General features: G+C 36.9%; 1 protein-coding gene across 2 annotated transcripts; it reads right to left on the reverse strand.

Moving 5' to 3' along the window:
- Window positions 1-3,979: 3,979 nt before the first annotated feature.
- faima (Fas apoptotic inhibitory molecule a) lies at window positions 3,980-8,602 on the reverse strand. 2 transcript variants are annotated; one of them, XM_077536830.1, is made up of 5 exons: window positions 8,487-8,602; window positions 7,795-7,913; window positions 7,088-7,316; window positions 5,466-5,515; window positions 3,980-4,748 (listed from the first exon to the last, which is right to left on the reverse strand). In XM_077536830.1, the coding sequence occupies exons 2-5, from the start codon at window positions 7,906-7,908 to the stop codon at window positions 4,599-4,601; spliced, it is 543 nt and encodes a 180-aa protein (XP_077392956.1). In that variant the 5' UTR covers window positions 7,909-7,913; window positions 8,487-8,602; the 3' UTR covers window positions 3,980-4,598. The 2 variants fall into 2 exon arrangements, with proteins under 2 accessions (XP_077392956.1, XP_077392955.1); XM_077536829.1 differs by having other exon boundaries at window positions 7,795-8,016; window positions 8,487-8,598.
- Window positions 8,603-15,598: the final 6,996 nt, after the last annotated feature.

Below are 15,598 nucleotides of genomic sequence, written 5' to 3' on the forward strand. Positions count from 1 at the left end.
ATTTTCTAAATACAAATTCAGTTCGCTTGGCAAACATCCGGGTACTTGAGGAAGAGCAATCTATACAGATGCACTGATATCCTCTTTGGCCAATCAGCGCCTTTGTTTTTCCGCTGACGTCACTTTACCCGGAACAGCTGCTCTCGGGTTTCTTACTTTTTTTTTTTTTTTTTTTTACTAAGCCTAAACGTAACTATAACACTAAACATAGCCGTAATCTTAACTCAAACTAACGTTAAGTAGGATTATTTGTATTTTTGAGTATATTTCGCTGTTTTAACCAAGACGGCTGTTGGCGATTTCGTCACCACCAGAAACACGTGACCCAATTTGAATACCAAAGTTGTAGCGCAGCGCCACCAAATGGCAAATGTAGCGTAATTGCAGTATATCGTGTCTTCATCATGGTGGTTCATCTTAACGACTAGGTCAGTGTTGCCCAAGTTCGGTCCTCGAGAGCCCTATCCAGCCCGTTTTCCACGTTTCTCTCCACTAACACACCTGATTCATGATCAGGATCGTTATCAGGCTTCTGCAAAATCTGCTGATCATTAGATTCAGCTGGGCTGAAAGAGAGAGACATGAAAAACAGGCTGGGCAGGGGCTCTTGAGGACTGGACTTGGGCACCACTGGAATAGGTGGATGGGCCAGTGGCGTGCACAGACATTTTGGGGGGCAAGTGCTCTGAGGAGAAAAAAAAAGGGCACTTTTGCGCAAATGAAATACCGTATAGAAGTGTAAATTTTAAAAAAAAACATTACACGCAAAATAATAGCTAATAATTTAGCTAATTATAGCTTCAAGCCTGCTGATTCATACAAACCACTTAAAAATAAAATGTGAACAGATTTAAAGATTTCATTAAAATTAACATTAAGGAGCTTTAAAAAGCGCTAAACACTAGTAAACATGACTCTCACTGGCCTTGACTCTGACCTTTCATTCCCATGTGACTTTGTCACCCAAGAGAGCAGAGAGCTGCTTGCTAAGATGGCGTATTAGGGCCACGTAGAAATATATAAAAAAAAATTTAAGAGGGCGGTGGCAATATGACGAGAAAAAAAAGTGGCAAATTTGCCAGTTTTTAATATGACGAGAAAAAAAGTGGCAAATGACAAGGAAAAAAGTGGCAAATTTGCCACTTTATAAACTGGCAACTATGATATTGTTAATCTCTGCAAAAGCAATTAGTATCTCATTGTTTGAAAACACGACCGGAAAGCACATTTTAACGAGTTCTTCCACCGTAGACATTTTGCAAACTGTGACTTGTGTAGCGTGACACATGCGTTTCCTTACTGACGGCACCACACTTGACACAACAGCCGCATGATGAGAAATAAAATGGCAAATTTGCCACTTTTTAATATGACGAGAAAAAAAGTGGCAAGGCAAATTTGCCACTTTTTTCTCATCATATTAAAATGTGGCAAATTTGCCACTTTTTTTCTCGTCATATTGCCCCCACCCTCTAAAAAAATACATTTCTACGTGGCCCTAATACGCCGTCGTGGCTTCCCTTTTCTCTCTTCAGCCTCTCCTTTCTAGGCATTATGCTACAATTAGCAAATAAATAGACCAATTAGTAACCAAACAGACCAAGGGCAGTTGTCATTACAAGAAGGCAAAAGAGTATTTTTCACAGGCAAGTGACAATTCCAAAAATCCGGGCATTTCTGATATTTCCACAATGCAACTCAATTCAAATGCTTTGACCGGCAATGACGCATTGGCTTGCTTTTGCATGTGACTACTAGAATAATACAAACCGGACACAATCAACAGTTCATTACATTTTGAAGTCAAAATAATCCCCACAAATCAAATTACAATGATTCAAAGTCCAATGCTTTTCAATGCATGGACCACAGAGCGCTTCCTTTCACCGTCATTAGTCTGACTAGGGCTGGGTATTGCCGCCAACCTCACGATACGATACGTATCACGATACAGAGGTCGTATCGTGATACGTATGTCACCCAATACTCGATCTTCAAGGCGATACATATCCCGATATTTTACATTAATTTTCTTGCAATTTATAATACCAGTCATATGTATACCTAAAGGATATGTTTGTTATGCTGACTGACAAAAATATTTTTGTTAGTAGGTCTTCTGGTTTACCACCTAGCGGCATGCCTGGTCTAAATGTGCACGCACTGCAGAGCAAGGAGCAGCTTTCACAGACACACCGGGAACATTTATTAATAGACATGAGTGTGCTTATGTGCTTATTTGAAATATTTGGGGAAATAAAAACATTTTTTTTCATGTAACAGATTCTATTTCGTTTTTAAACAAAATATACAAAATTTGTTACATCAAAACACGTGCCATGTTAAGTTTATAGGTAAATAAATGTTGATATTTTTCATCTGCTTTCATTTATCTTTAGCAAAACACAGTGTCCAATCACTGGTGAGCTATTTTTGCATTAATTGAAGGCAATTAACTTCAAAGACGCTGCTGTTTTTTATTTTTTAGGTACAATGCAAGCTGCAAAGGCAAACGTTAACTGCCTATTTAAAGTTAACGAGCAATATCGATTATGGCGCCTGCGTACCGATACGTGTATTGTAATGAGGCCCACAACGATATATTGCCGTATCGATTTTTTTGAGCACACCCCTAAGTCTGACTATGGTGGCTATCAACTTATCACGTCATCTATTATTGAATTAGCATATAGCATTTTAAACTAGCTAATTGAGTAGTCATTCGGCTAATTTATGCTCAGTTGTTTGTGCTGTATGAGACATGCTACTTCACAACAAAATGATTAGAGGTAAGGAATAGAGGGCACAATACAATATAATACACAATACAATTTCACTGGATTCACTGTTACCTGCCAGGTGGAGGAGACTGCGAGCAACGGTGGCTAGCGTACACGTGACAAAGGACGCGAGCGAGGGAGTGAGTGAGAGAGAGCGAGCTCGGACCGGTGCGCCCCCCTCTCGCCCCACAAACACACACGATTAATCATGCAGTTTTTCTAAGATTGTGTCAACATTGACCTGTCCTCAGTAAAGTGTTTATTTACGGGGAAAAAACAAAACAAAACAAAAACAAACATAGGGGTCTACCTGTGCACGCCTATGTGGATGGGATATGATTTATGCCGTGACTCGTGATAGAATATATTAATTCACAAAAGTGTTAGCCTCGGTGAATTTTGACGTCAGTTAGAATATGCGTATATATTGACGTGGTGCTGTACTAGACACGTCAGCAAATTAAGTGAACACAGACGTCACAGTAGTCTGATGTTCACTTAATTTGACAGTCATGTACATTGCTGTAAAATTATAACTGTTATAACTGTTAACTGAACATTGAGTGATGAAGAAGAGAGGAAAACAATTTCAAATATCCGTTCAATTTATTAAAGTTGGTTTAAACATAGGCTAATACGTTTATGCTTCTAGAAAGCCTACTCCTCAATTGTGCAGGATTCTTGGATTAAGCATGCTGCAGTACCCTGAGTCTTCACTGGCATAAAACGCCCATAGTTATATTTAAAAAAAATAAAATAAAATAAAAAATAGGAAATTTCGCTTCCCTTATATACAGCCCTAGTGTTAAGTGAACATCTGACAGGCTGTCTGTGTTCACTTAATATACTGACGTGTCTAGTACAGCACCACGTCAATATATATGCATATTCTAACTGACTTCAAAATTCACCGAAGCTTTCTGAATTAATATATTCCATCAGGAGTCATGGCATAAACCATATTCCATCCACCTAGTCGTTAAGACAAACCACCGTGAAGACACGATGTACTGCAATTACGCTGCATTCGCCATTCGGTGGCGCTGCGCTACAACTTTGGTGTTCAAATGGTGTCACGTGTTTCCGGTGGTGACGAAAACGCCAACAGCCGTCTTAGTTAAAACAGCGAAATATACTCAAAAATACAAATCATACTACTTAATGTTAGTTTGAGTTAAGATTATGGTTATGTTTAGTGTTATAGTTATGTTTAGGCTTAGTAAAAAAATAAGTAAGACGGACAATCTCAACCGAAGTCAGCGGAAAAACAATGGCGCCGATTGGCCAAAGAGAAGTTTTGTGTATCTGTATTCGATTGGTCTTCTTAAAGTACCCGGATGTTTGTCAAGCGAGCTGAATTTGAATTTAGAAAATTTGAATTTGTATTTGCAAAACTGAATGTGAACATATATTGAATATTGAATTTTTTTTCACATTCAAATTTGACAATACAGATTCAGTTTTTCACTTCAGTGATTCAAACTAAAAAATACAAATTCAAATTCGGTAATTCAAATTCAGTTTTTAAAAATCCAGTTATTCAAAATGAACAGCACAAATTCAATTTATGTAATTCAGATACAATTTTTCAAATCAGTTATTCAAGTTTAGCGTTTCAAATTCAAATCGAAATAATTCAGATTCAGTTTCTGGTGGCACAAATATCAGCCCATAGTATTTTAGTGTCACCTCTTCGGCATTAACATCACAACGTTCAATTTTTTTCACAAAACAGTAGCATTGAGCTTTTCCAGTGTTTGCAACAAAATATGTATCCATGAGACAGACTACTTACAGCAATTTGTGACACAACGTCACTCACTCGGTACACTCAGCGATCTGGGTCCCGTCCACGAGAAGCGTGTGAATGAGTCCGTCCCGTCGCTTGCCGCTGCTCACCGCCTTGACGCAGCAATTGTGCTCGCCCAGGGTGAAGTGCGTTTCCGTGCCGTCGTCCACAAACTCGCCCTTGCAGACGGGCAGATGAGACACCAAAGTGAGATAAGATAAGCGACCGATTGGAAACTTTCACTCTGAATTTGCTTCATATGAAATTGAACTTCATTTCTGTTCTGATTATTGAATCCCTCCGTGAGGTCATCAACAAAAGAACCGACAGTTTGAAGTAGGGGCGGGAACCGGTTGGGTACCTCACAATACGATATGATACAAGGCTCACGATAACAATAATCAATAATTATAGAGCACTTTATACGGTTTTGACGGGAAATGATATACAATTGATATACAGTGCAGAGTGCAGTTTTGGTTACCATGACAAGGGGGAGAAGCTCGGGCAGGGATGGGCAATCTCGGCCCTCGAGGGCCGCAGCCCTGCAGGTTTTGCAGGTATACTTCCAATGTTTCCAATCAATGGGATTGTTATCAGTCTAATGCAGAGCTTGCTGATGAGCGTTTCATATATCAGCTGTGTTGGAGAAGGGCAACATCCAAAACCTGCAGGGCTGTGGCCCTCGAGGCCCAAGATTGCCCATCCCTGCCCTAGCCTCTCCCCCCATGTCATGGTAACCAAAACTGCACTCTGCATTGTATATCAGTTGGCCATTTCCCCTCAAAACCGTATAAAGTGCTCTATAATAATTGATCATTGGAGGTATGTTGATAAAAGCATATTGCAGCTGTTTTAATAAATTGTGTGGGAAAAATGTGCGTAATTGCACTTACTGCTGTTTCAATCTTCTGTCCATTGCACCAAACATCCATGGTGTCTTTCTCTGCAAGACAAGGAAGGCAGTCAGTAGAAGACAAATAAAAAAACACAGTCAGGTTTCGCCGACTTGATGATAGGTCGGTCTCGTGTGTGACCTGTTTCCTGACAGTCAGGCCACTTTAAGAAGGATTACGCATGAGAACGAGATGGTGTGCGCTTGAAAGCAGCTTATCTGAAATAATCATTTACAACGTGAGCAAGATTCGTCTTTGACAAAATGCTGCGACTGATTGGAACGTCAATCCGAATACAACTAACCAAAAATGATCACTCCAGAAAAACAGACGAGAATGCAGATAATTCACAATTGAATCGTCGATTCAATGTGCTGTGCCCGCCTTAGCCACTGGGAGGCACTGCGGTGCAGTATCATGCAAACACAAACAAAAAGAAGAATCTTCTCCTTAAAATCCAATTCTGTCAGGTTAGTCATTTTTTTTCTTGAGGAAAATTAAAATATGCTTGTGAGTATGGTTTGATGAGCTGTTTAAATATGTTATACTCCATCGTTCGTGTTGAAATATCCGTTATTTAAAGGTTGGCTAAAATGGCGTGTATCAATGCTAAACGCTAGCATGTAAATGACGTTTTCCACACGTTAGCATGAAGTTAAACAGACTCTCATGAGGCACAGCTGTTGAAGTTACATAACGTGTACGTCTTCTTATTTTTTTTGTTTACATTTAATATGACAGTAACATAAAAAACAGGCATTTAACGGCTTCAATATGTTGGTAAATATGGTGCAAAAGTAACTCGTAAAAACAATTTGCACCTGTAGAAAAAGAAAATATATAAATTTGTATCTGGAACAGTCGTGAAAAAAAATAAAAATAAAAAAATAGACCTGTAAAAAAAAAATTGTACTTGTAGAAAAGAAAATGTGTACTAAAAAAAGACATTTGGGGCAAAAGTCACGTGACTGGACAGCAGCAGAAAAAACACTTGTGACTCCTAGTGGCGACTACAAGTTGTCATTTCTGCAGGTACAATTTTTTTTTTTTTTTTAAATACAGATACAATTTTCTTTTTAAACGTCCAATTTTTTTTATTTTATTTTTTTTAAAGGTAAAATTTTTTTTTAGTAGACATTTCTTTTTTGCAGGTCCAATTTTTTTTACGTACATTTTTTTTAGTATACATTTTCTTTTTCACAGATAATTTTTTTTACAGATCCAATTTTTTTTTTTACGTACACATTTTTTGACATACATTTTTTAATACAGGTACAATTTTTTTACGTACATTTTTTTTATGTACAGATTTTTTTTACGTACAATTTTTTGTTGTACACATTTTCTTTTTTACAGTTTTTTTTTTACTTAAACATTTTTTTTACATGTCCAATTTTTTTTTATACAGGTACAATTTCCTCATTATTTATCAATTGTTGACTAAGTAGACAAACTATTGCTTGTTGTGGAGTGAGTTGAATTAGGTTCACTGTTACGTTACAGTGAGCTAGCAAAAAGTTTGAACTTACAAAAAAAAAAATTAAAAAAAAATAAATAAAAAAATAAAATAAAAAAATGGCAGTTATGTTGTTGTAGTAGTAATAGAACTAGTCAAAACTGACCCAAGACCACCCTGGAATCCATCCCATCCAGGTTGAGCACCCAGGTGCTGGTCACCTTGGCCCTGTTCTCCAGGTACTTCTTCAGGCTCTTCCCGTTGATCTCCAGGGTGTACTCATAGGCGAAGCCGCTGACTGCGTCGATGTTGATGGTGGCTTTGGTGTCCAGTTTGCCCACCACGAACGTCTCCTTGCCCACCAGCTTGAACATCCAGTCGCGCCTCAGCACCTCCTAGGAAAGCAAACATTCAAAAAGGACAAACTTATTGACAGTCCCTGAATTCACACAAAACACACACAAAATGTTTAAACATAAAAAAAAAACAAATACAAAATATTAAGACAAATACAATTCTTTAAAACACTATAATTACTCAAGTTCCTTTTGGATGAAACAAAATGTATTGAATTAGTTATTTTAAAATAAAAATAAAAAAAAGCTTCAAATGTATAAATTTAAACAGCTCAAAAATGTGTATTAATATATTTTTTGGTAACGATTATGCTGATTTTGTAATTGTGGAGTGTAACAATAATTGAAATTGTCATTGAATTTTGATTGGCCCGGCAGTATATGGGGGTGGGGCAGAGATCGTATCGCCCCCTCAAAACAAGCTAGAAGTCTTGATCCTTATGTTTATTTGGCGGAAGCACGTTACATAAGAGACCTGGGACTGTTTTTGAAATGTGAAGAAAAACGCTCAACATACCTTCTCGTCCACGTAGATGACCCTCTTGCCGGTGGTCGTGCCGTGCTCGAAGGCGATCCTGTGCACGCCGTCGCTCAACGCGACGTCCCACACGGCCGCGAGGTCGCCGGACATGCCCGCTGCGGACGAGCACAACACAACCTTGGCGAGGGCTTCACTGCACTTCTGGGCGTCATCTAGCGAACTAAACTGCTAAAACGGGACGCGTCGACGCCATTTTGTCTGAAATAATTCAAAGAGAAGAGCGGTAAAAAAAAAAAAAAGGAAAAAAAAAGAGCAACAGGGTTCAAAATACTGCAAGTGGTTGACAATGTAATTTGAGTTTCCGGTGTCGTCCGTTGCCCGTAAAAATAAGAGCTTATAATCCTCGCACAAGATAACATTAATCTTTATTTCTCTTCTATTAAGATCAAATAAATTTAACATAGTCTTTGTAACTATTATTAATACTAAATAGATCCATTTTGTTTGGTTTTCGCTTCAGACAGCCTATCAATTCAATATATTTTGAAAATTGAAACGGAAACACTGCTGCATAAACTGCCGTCACGTCGCGTAATCTCCGCTATTAGCTTTTATCCACCGCATGCTAACGTTAGCGTACATGCTCAGTAAAGGCTTTTTTTTTGTTGTTGCCATGAAAAAAAAAATCTAGTTTGACTTAATTGGGTCTTTTCTCTATCGCGAATTACCTTAAATGTCTTGCGGAGTGGGCTCGAGCAAGCTATTTCGCGATTTTCGACAATAGTTTGACAACGCAGCGTGAGCTCTAGCTGGTATGCTATCCTGTAACCATAGCAACCTGACATCCGCCTACGTGTACGCATGGCCACGCCCTTTTCTGTTTAAAAAAATAAGAGGCCTATAAAAAAAAGATATAACTAAAAATGAATATTCGTCTAATTTGTATACGTTTCTCTAGCTAGGATTTTTTTTGCCGTTTTAGTCACATAATCAAGCTAATTGTAAACAACGTATTGACGTTAGTTGAAGCATTTTAAGTGTTGCAACTCCCTCTTCAGCCAGCAAGCGGCAGCAGTGTGTAACACTTGAAGGCGTTGCACTCGGACAACTTGACTACTGGTACTTTTTTTGCTCGAATTAGTGTATTCTCCTTCCTCCCTCCTTGCGTGAATAAGTTAATTTTTTAGTAAGTGTATCCGTGTTATTGACTCACCCTACCGTGTACTTGGATTTGTGGTTTTGGTCCGACTCGAGTCGGCGGATGTAAACACAACTCAGCAGCCACGTGAACGTCACAGGAATGTTTTTTTTTTTTTTCGCCCTCGCTCATTTTTTTTTCATTACAGGACTTGTGACGTGTCCAGTTGTCTTCAAATCCAGCGCACACGCTGGCCTATTTGTTTTTCAGGACCTCTTTTGTTTGAAAACGGGGCCAAGTTACAGTGTTTGCTTTGTATTTTTTTTTGTCCACTTGACGGCCAGAGATTAAGTTTATGGACACAGTACAGAAAGGTCCTGCCTATTTATTGTGGCTTCTCGGTGGCACGAGAAAACTATTCCTGTTTTGTTAGGAGATGATGTTAATCTTTGTGGCAGTGGCGACACCCCTCCCGAAAGACAAATGTAGACACTCTGAAGTTCTGCGCTGTTATAAATCACGGAACGGTTTCGTTGCTGAATACATGAAAGAAATGCTGATTGAATAGAAACCCAGTAAGGCTGTGGGGGTCCTCTGGGATAGCAAACATGGTGAAGCAGCATTTAGCTGTTATGCTGCACGCCCATGGAATAAGTCGGACCCAAGACTGAATGCTTTTAAACCCAGTTTTTGGCTGTCAAAATTCATCGATTAATTGACAAGTTACGATTACCAATTAATCAACAACTGTTTTAATAATTGAGTCATCGTTTGTAGCCTTTTTTTTTTGTGGTGCTTTAATTAAAATTTAAAAAATTACAAAACCAAACGTGCACCTGTCCTGTACAGCATTGTCTGTTTCAGATGCATGTCTGATCGTGTTTTTTCCTATTTGGTTGCCGTAGTTTATGTTCCAAGATGGCTGATCCGCTGCGCATGCACGTCACAGATCGTGTAGTGCCCTGGATGTCCGACCTTTCACTCCGCAGATACAGGGGGGGCACATGAGACTTCGCAAGCTGCCTTCTGATGCACTATTCCCAGGTACGACTTTCAGATTTACTGGGGCCGTATCTACAGAATGATACGTCCTACCGGGAAAACGAAACACATCCCCGGACTCTGCTCGACAAGAGCTTTCCAATAGGGGTGGGGACCTCTGAGTACCTCACGATACGATATGCCATACAAGGCTCACGATAACGATTATCTCACGATATGATACCATGATTATCGATATATTGGTAAGGTCATAAATCCACAAAACTAAACTAATCCAGACATAAACGGATATTTTTTCAATGAGAAAATCGTTTCTTTTTGTGTTCAGTCAGTCACATAGAAGTCTAGAAGACTTGCGTCCGTTTCCCCGCCATTCTTATGAGGCGCTCCCCCCTAGTGGCTCGCCAAGTAATTACTCAATAAGTCATGAACAATGGAGCCGTTATAGTGGCTGTATATTAACTACAAATACCGCGATATTTGCGTAGGTGTATGGATAATCTATCGTGAGACAAAGTATCACAATTTATTGCGATATCAATATATCGTCACACTCCTACTTTCCCAACAGTGTCGGTGCCGGCCCGCTCTGGAGATACAGGGATGGCAAATCGGCCACTAAATAAATACCCGGGAGGCTCCGGGCCCCGAACCTCGGCAAAGACTTGGGCTTCAGTCAGACAACATCTTTTTTTTGTTTTGTTTTGTTTTAGATTTTTTTAATGCAAATTATGTTGATGTAAATATTGACTTTAATGGGGAAATTGGACTTAAGTGGAAATTCGGGTTATATCACTACCTCGTTACTCCGAGGACTCCCTGTATACAGGTCAGTGACTACAACACGACTCGACACAACTTGTATTTTTTTGTCTTTCGATGTGAATGCTTGTTTGTCTCCGTAAGCTGCAATCGAGCGGTGAACCGTCCAGGGCGTTTCCCGCTTCTCTGTCTGCCGGGATCGCCTCCCTCTCGCCCACGGTGCTATTATTTCATCGACGGCTCATTTTCCCACTATTTCATTCAGGCAAAAGGTGCAATGACGACACACGCATCGGCTTGCATTACGCCGGCTTTGATTTTTTTTTTTCGGCCCCCCCCAAAAAAAAACAACTTGAGCCGCCGCTGCTTTTTAAGTAAGTCTCAATCACGGTCAACCACGATTGCTGACGGTGGTATTTTGCGGCCACCCGGTCTCGGCTAAAATAACGCGTGCAGAAAGCAGCCATGGAAATTGTGCACTGGCGCACTGGCTCCGTCCAAAAACAGAAGACGGTTTGTGGCGCATGCACAAAAGCTAAAAGGTATCGGTGTTGCGTTCACAAAGGCACTCTTGAGTGAGACCTCGCCGGGTTGTTGGCATTCCTGTCAAATCATCCGACACAGCAAATTTTTTTAAGACCATAGCAAGGTTATTTTGGTTGAAACGAAGGAAAAAAACAAAAAAAAAACAAAACAAAAAAACGATTTAATTAACTAAATAAAATAAAAGCAAAAATGCTTTTTAAAAAATTCAAACTAGATTTTACGTTTACAAAGCTAACTAAAACAAACTATAATTATTGCAAAAAATGTCCGTCGTTTTTGTCTTTAGTAATTAATTTAATGCACGAGCCTTTGGGGATTTATATATGATTTTAAGTCGATTAGTTTAATTAATTAATAAATAATAATAATAATAATAATAATAATAATAATAATAATAATAATAATAATAAAATGATAATAAAATAATAATAATAATAAATATAGATAATAAAATGATAAGATAATAATAATAATAATAATAATAATACATAAATAATAAAAATAACAAATGATTATTTTTGATATTAATGGGAATAAGGATGTTTGAAAGTGTGTCACACAGAAGTGACGTCATCTCGCAGCAGCCAATAGAAAAGCACCTTCGGATGATGTCACTCCCATGCTGTTTTTTTTATTTTTTTTTATTTTATTTTTTTTTAATATTGACCACAAGTAATACATAATTGAAAAGAAAAAAAACTAAAACTAACCATTTATTAAATAACTAAAACTGATGAAAATTAACGGAACCACCATGAAAACTAATTAAAACTAATTTAAAAAAATTAATCAAAACAAAATCAAAACTAACTAAAATGAAACATTCCAAAATTATGATATCTCTGTCCCACAGATACAAAGATTGGACAATAAAGTATTTATGGCATGGAGGAGAGTACAAAAAAAAAAAAAAAAAAAAAAAAAAAAAGAGAAATGCTGCGGGTGTTCTCCCCATAAAAGTTGCTTGTTTGTGTGGATTGATTTGCAATGTCGTTGACGTTCTTGGTTCTTATTATGAGCGAAACGATCCCATTTTATTGGCTTTACAGTCACTAAATTTGAGCTTGTTAGGTTTACGAGAGCTTTTAGCAGCGAAACAAATGGATGCCCCAAAAAACAATCACGCTGTCATGAGCTGAAGATTAAAAACCACAATTAATCGAGTTTTGCCATTTTATGAGACAAAACAAAAAAAGACAAACACTAAATCTGTGCAGTGTGTACAGTATAGGAGGTTAATGGGAGAGACTGCACTTTGAGGACCTTGGGGTCTCATATGAAATACACGTTTCACTCATTTGCTCCCAAAACACGTCAGTGGCAGTAAACGATTGCATTCACGTCGATGACTATAAATCGTCCACATCATTGAAATACATTAGCATATTATATCTGATACACACGAAACAAAGATTTCTGTTTAAATTTAAAATGATAATTTATTTAAAATAAATTAATTTAAATAATAATTAATTCAATTTTATTACTGTTATAATTATGGTTAATTATTATAATAGCTTTATAATTATAACATATAATAATTATTTATATTAAATAATTAATTTATTATTCATTATATTTAGAATATATAATTAATATAATATAATTATATAATTAGATTTAAAATGATAATTTATTTGACATAAATTAATTTAATTAATAATTAAATTTAACTATTGTTACAATTATTGTTAATTATTATAATAGGATTATAATTATACCATATAATAATTCTATACATTGTATAACCCTAAAATAAATAAAAATAATTTATGTATATATGTATATATATATATATGTATATATATATATATATATATATATATATATATATATATATATATATATATAATTATATATATATAATTATATATTAATTATTAATTAATTATTATTTATTATTAATTGTTAAAATGTACGTTATGTTTTACACATTTAGTATTTATATATTATATAGTATTATTATATAATAATATTATAATAATGTAATTATTATTCTAATTTATAATATATTAATATTAATAAATATTTAACTTAGTATTTTATATTTTATCATTAAAATTTTAAATTCAAATAATAATTCTGAATTAATAAAAGATATCTAAATTTAAATTTAATATAGACAGTAAACGGTTGAGCTCCAGTTGGTGACTATAAATGTCCACGCCAGTGAATTACGCATTAATATGTTGATATGAAGAGTTGTTAAAAAAATAAAAAAAAATGTTCGTCTATGCAAATGAATTGTGCTCAAACATGAACACTGACTGACTGGTGCTACGGCTTCTTTTGCATATACAAGAGGGCGGAGCCCATCTTATCTTTCTGGACGACAGGATGGCAAATGAAGTGCAGGAAGAGGAAATTAAAGAAACGATTGTCAACAGTAGCCTGGTCAAACGGTTTTTTATTTTTTATTTATTTTTTATTTTTTTTTGCTGAGTCATCTGGGCTAAAGGGAACAAATGGCGAGTGACTAATCGCTGACATGCTGTAAGGAAGGTGTGACAAGTACAACTTGTATTCACAAAATGCATAGCAAACACAAACTCCCCTCACCTGATATCACTTATGATTTATTCTCCACGTCAGCCTGTAAATTCCTGATGAATAGAACGCGATGCTGTTTATTTAATAAGAAGGAGGAGTTGAATGTTTTCACTGGATTACCCAAAGTGCCCTTGTAAGGTCACGGAATGCACGTCTTGCTTTGGGAATACAAGCATGTGTTTCCTCGTGATGACATGACGAAAATCAGTGTATGTTTTTTTCAGGGCCGATACCGATGCCGATTATGAGTAGTCAAGGAGGTCGATGACTGATTTGTGAAGCCGATATTCATTTTCAGTAAAATGGGGGGAAAAAAATATTGGCATCAAAATGTTTTCAATACAAACGCCTGTCTTTGTTGTTAAATGTTTTAAAAAGCAAGAATGTTAATTGAACTTTTTTTTTTTTTTTTAAGTCTTTCAAACTGTAGAAGATTTTTAAAATCTTAGACAATATGCTTCATTTCAAATAAAAAAAAATGTTCAGGGAGCTCAGTACATATTAAAAAAAAATGGAACCGTCAGATTTTGAAAAAAAAAGGCAGATACCGATATTCGTCAAAATGGCCAATATTGTTGCCGATAATCTGCCAGGCTGATAATCGGTCGATCCCTACATATAAAAGGTTATCAGTACCATAAAAGTGGTTGCCAGTACGTTTTAAAAAGTTAAATGGAACTGTCAGATTTAAAAAAAAAAAAGAAAAAAAGGCCGATAGCGATATTCATCGAAATGCCCAATTTCTGTGCCGATGATAATCAGCCAGGCCGATAATCGGTCGATCCCCACATAAAAAAGGTTATCAGTGTCATAAAAATGGTTCTCAGTACATCTTAAAAAGTTGAATGGAACAATCAGATTTTGAAAAAAAAAAAAGGCCGATACTGATATTCGTCAAAATGCCCAATATCGGTGCCAATAATCGGCCAGGGTGATAATCGGTCTAAAAAAGGTTATCAGTATCATACAAATGATTGTCGGTACATCTTAAAAAGTTAAATGGAACCGTCAGATTTCGAAAAAAAAGGCAGATACCGATATTCGTTGAAATGCCCAATATTGGTGCCGACGATATTCGGCCAGGCCGATAATAGATCTATCCCTATATAAAAAAGGTTAGCAGTATCATAAAAAAGATTGTCAGTACATCTTAAAAAGTTAAATGGAACCATCAGATTGTGAAAAAAAAAAAGAGCCGATATCGATATTCGTCAAAATGCCCAATATCGGTGCCGATAAACGGCCAGGCTGAAAATCGGTTTATCCCTACATAAAACAATTTCCCACTGACTTGGGAAAAAAATCATCTGTGATTTGCATTTGACGGAATGGATCAAGATTGAGCGGCTTCCGTTGTCACCACGAGAGACAAGAAAATTGCGTTTTCTCTCATGGAAGCAGCACTTCGTACAGAGCAGCCGTTGCCACTCAAAGTTCAGCGAGCAATCCGGTGCTTATCGGACGCTAAAAATAGAATTAAAAAAAACAATGCAGCTCTGCGTATATTTTGGTTTTGGAGGCAAGCAACTCCTTTTAAGGACAATAGTAGTTTTCATTCATTGATGCAGCACTTCATTGCTTTTCTCAATAATACGCCCAATATGTGCACAACATGAACTCTTATTTTTATTTTTTTATTTTTTTTGACGACTCACCAAGACAGGACGTCCTAAAAACGAGAAGTTGCGCCAGTAGCCATGGAAATGAACCCTGGTGCCTGAAAACTCCATTGATGACAAGCGCTGACTGAGCAGAAATTCAGCCAGAGTGACGAAGCGTCAAAATTGTGGTCAACCGCGATACGATTTTGCGGCGGCCGCATTCTTTGCCTTGAGCAATCCC

The sequence above is a fragment of the Festucalex cinctus genome, chromosome 11, assembly GCF_051991245.1.
Source record: "Festucalex cinctus isolate MCC-2025b chromosome 11, RoL_Fcin_1.0, whole genome shotgun sequence".
Classification (NCBI taxonomy): domain Eukaryota; kingdom Metazoa; phylum Chordata; class Actinopteri; order Syngnathiformes; family Syngnathidae; genus Festucalex; species Festucalex cinctus.

What these genes read in the sequence shown, in the direction of transcription:
- faima (XM_077536830.1), bottom strand. Translation starts at nt 7,908, where the DNA reads ATGTCCGGCGACCTCGCGGCCGTGTGGGACGTCGCGTTGAGCGACGGC. An exon ending in TCATCTACGTGGACGAGAAG is followed by an intron (nt 7,317 to 7,794) that starts GTATGTTGAGCG and finishes TTGCTTTCCTAG; the next exon opens with GAGGTGCTGAGGCGCGACTG. An exon ending in GACAGAAGATTGAAACAGCA is followed by an intron (nt 4,749 to 5,465) that starts GTAAGTGCAATT and finishes CCCGTCTGCAAG; the next exon opens with GGCGAGTTTGTGGACGACGG.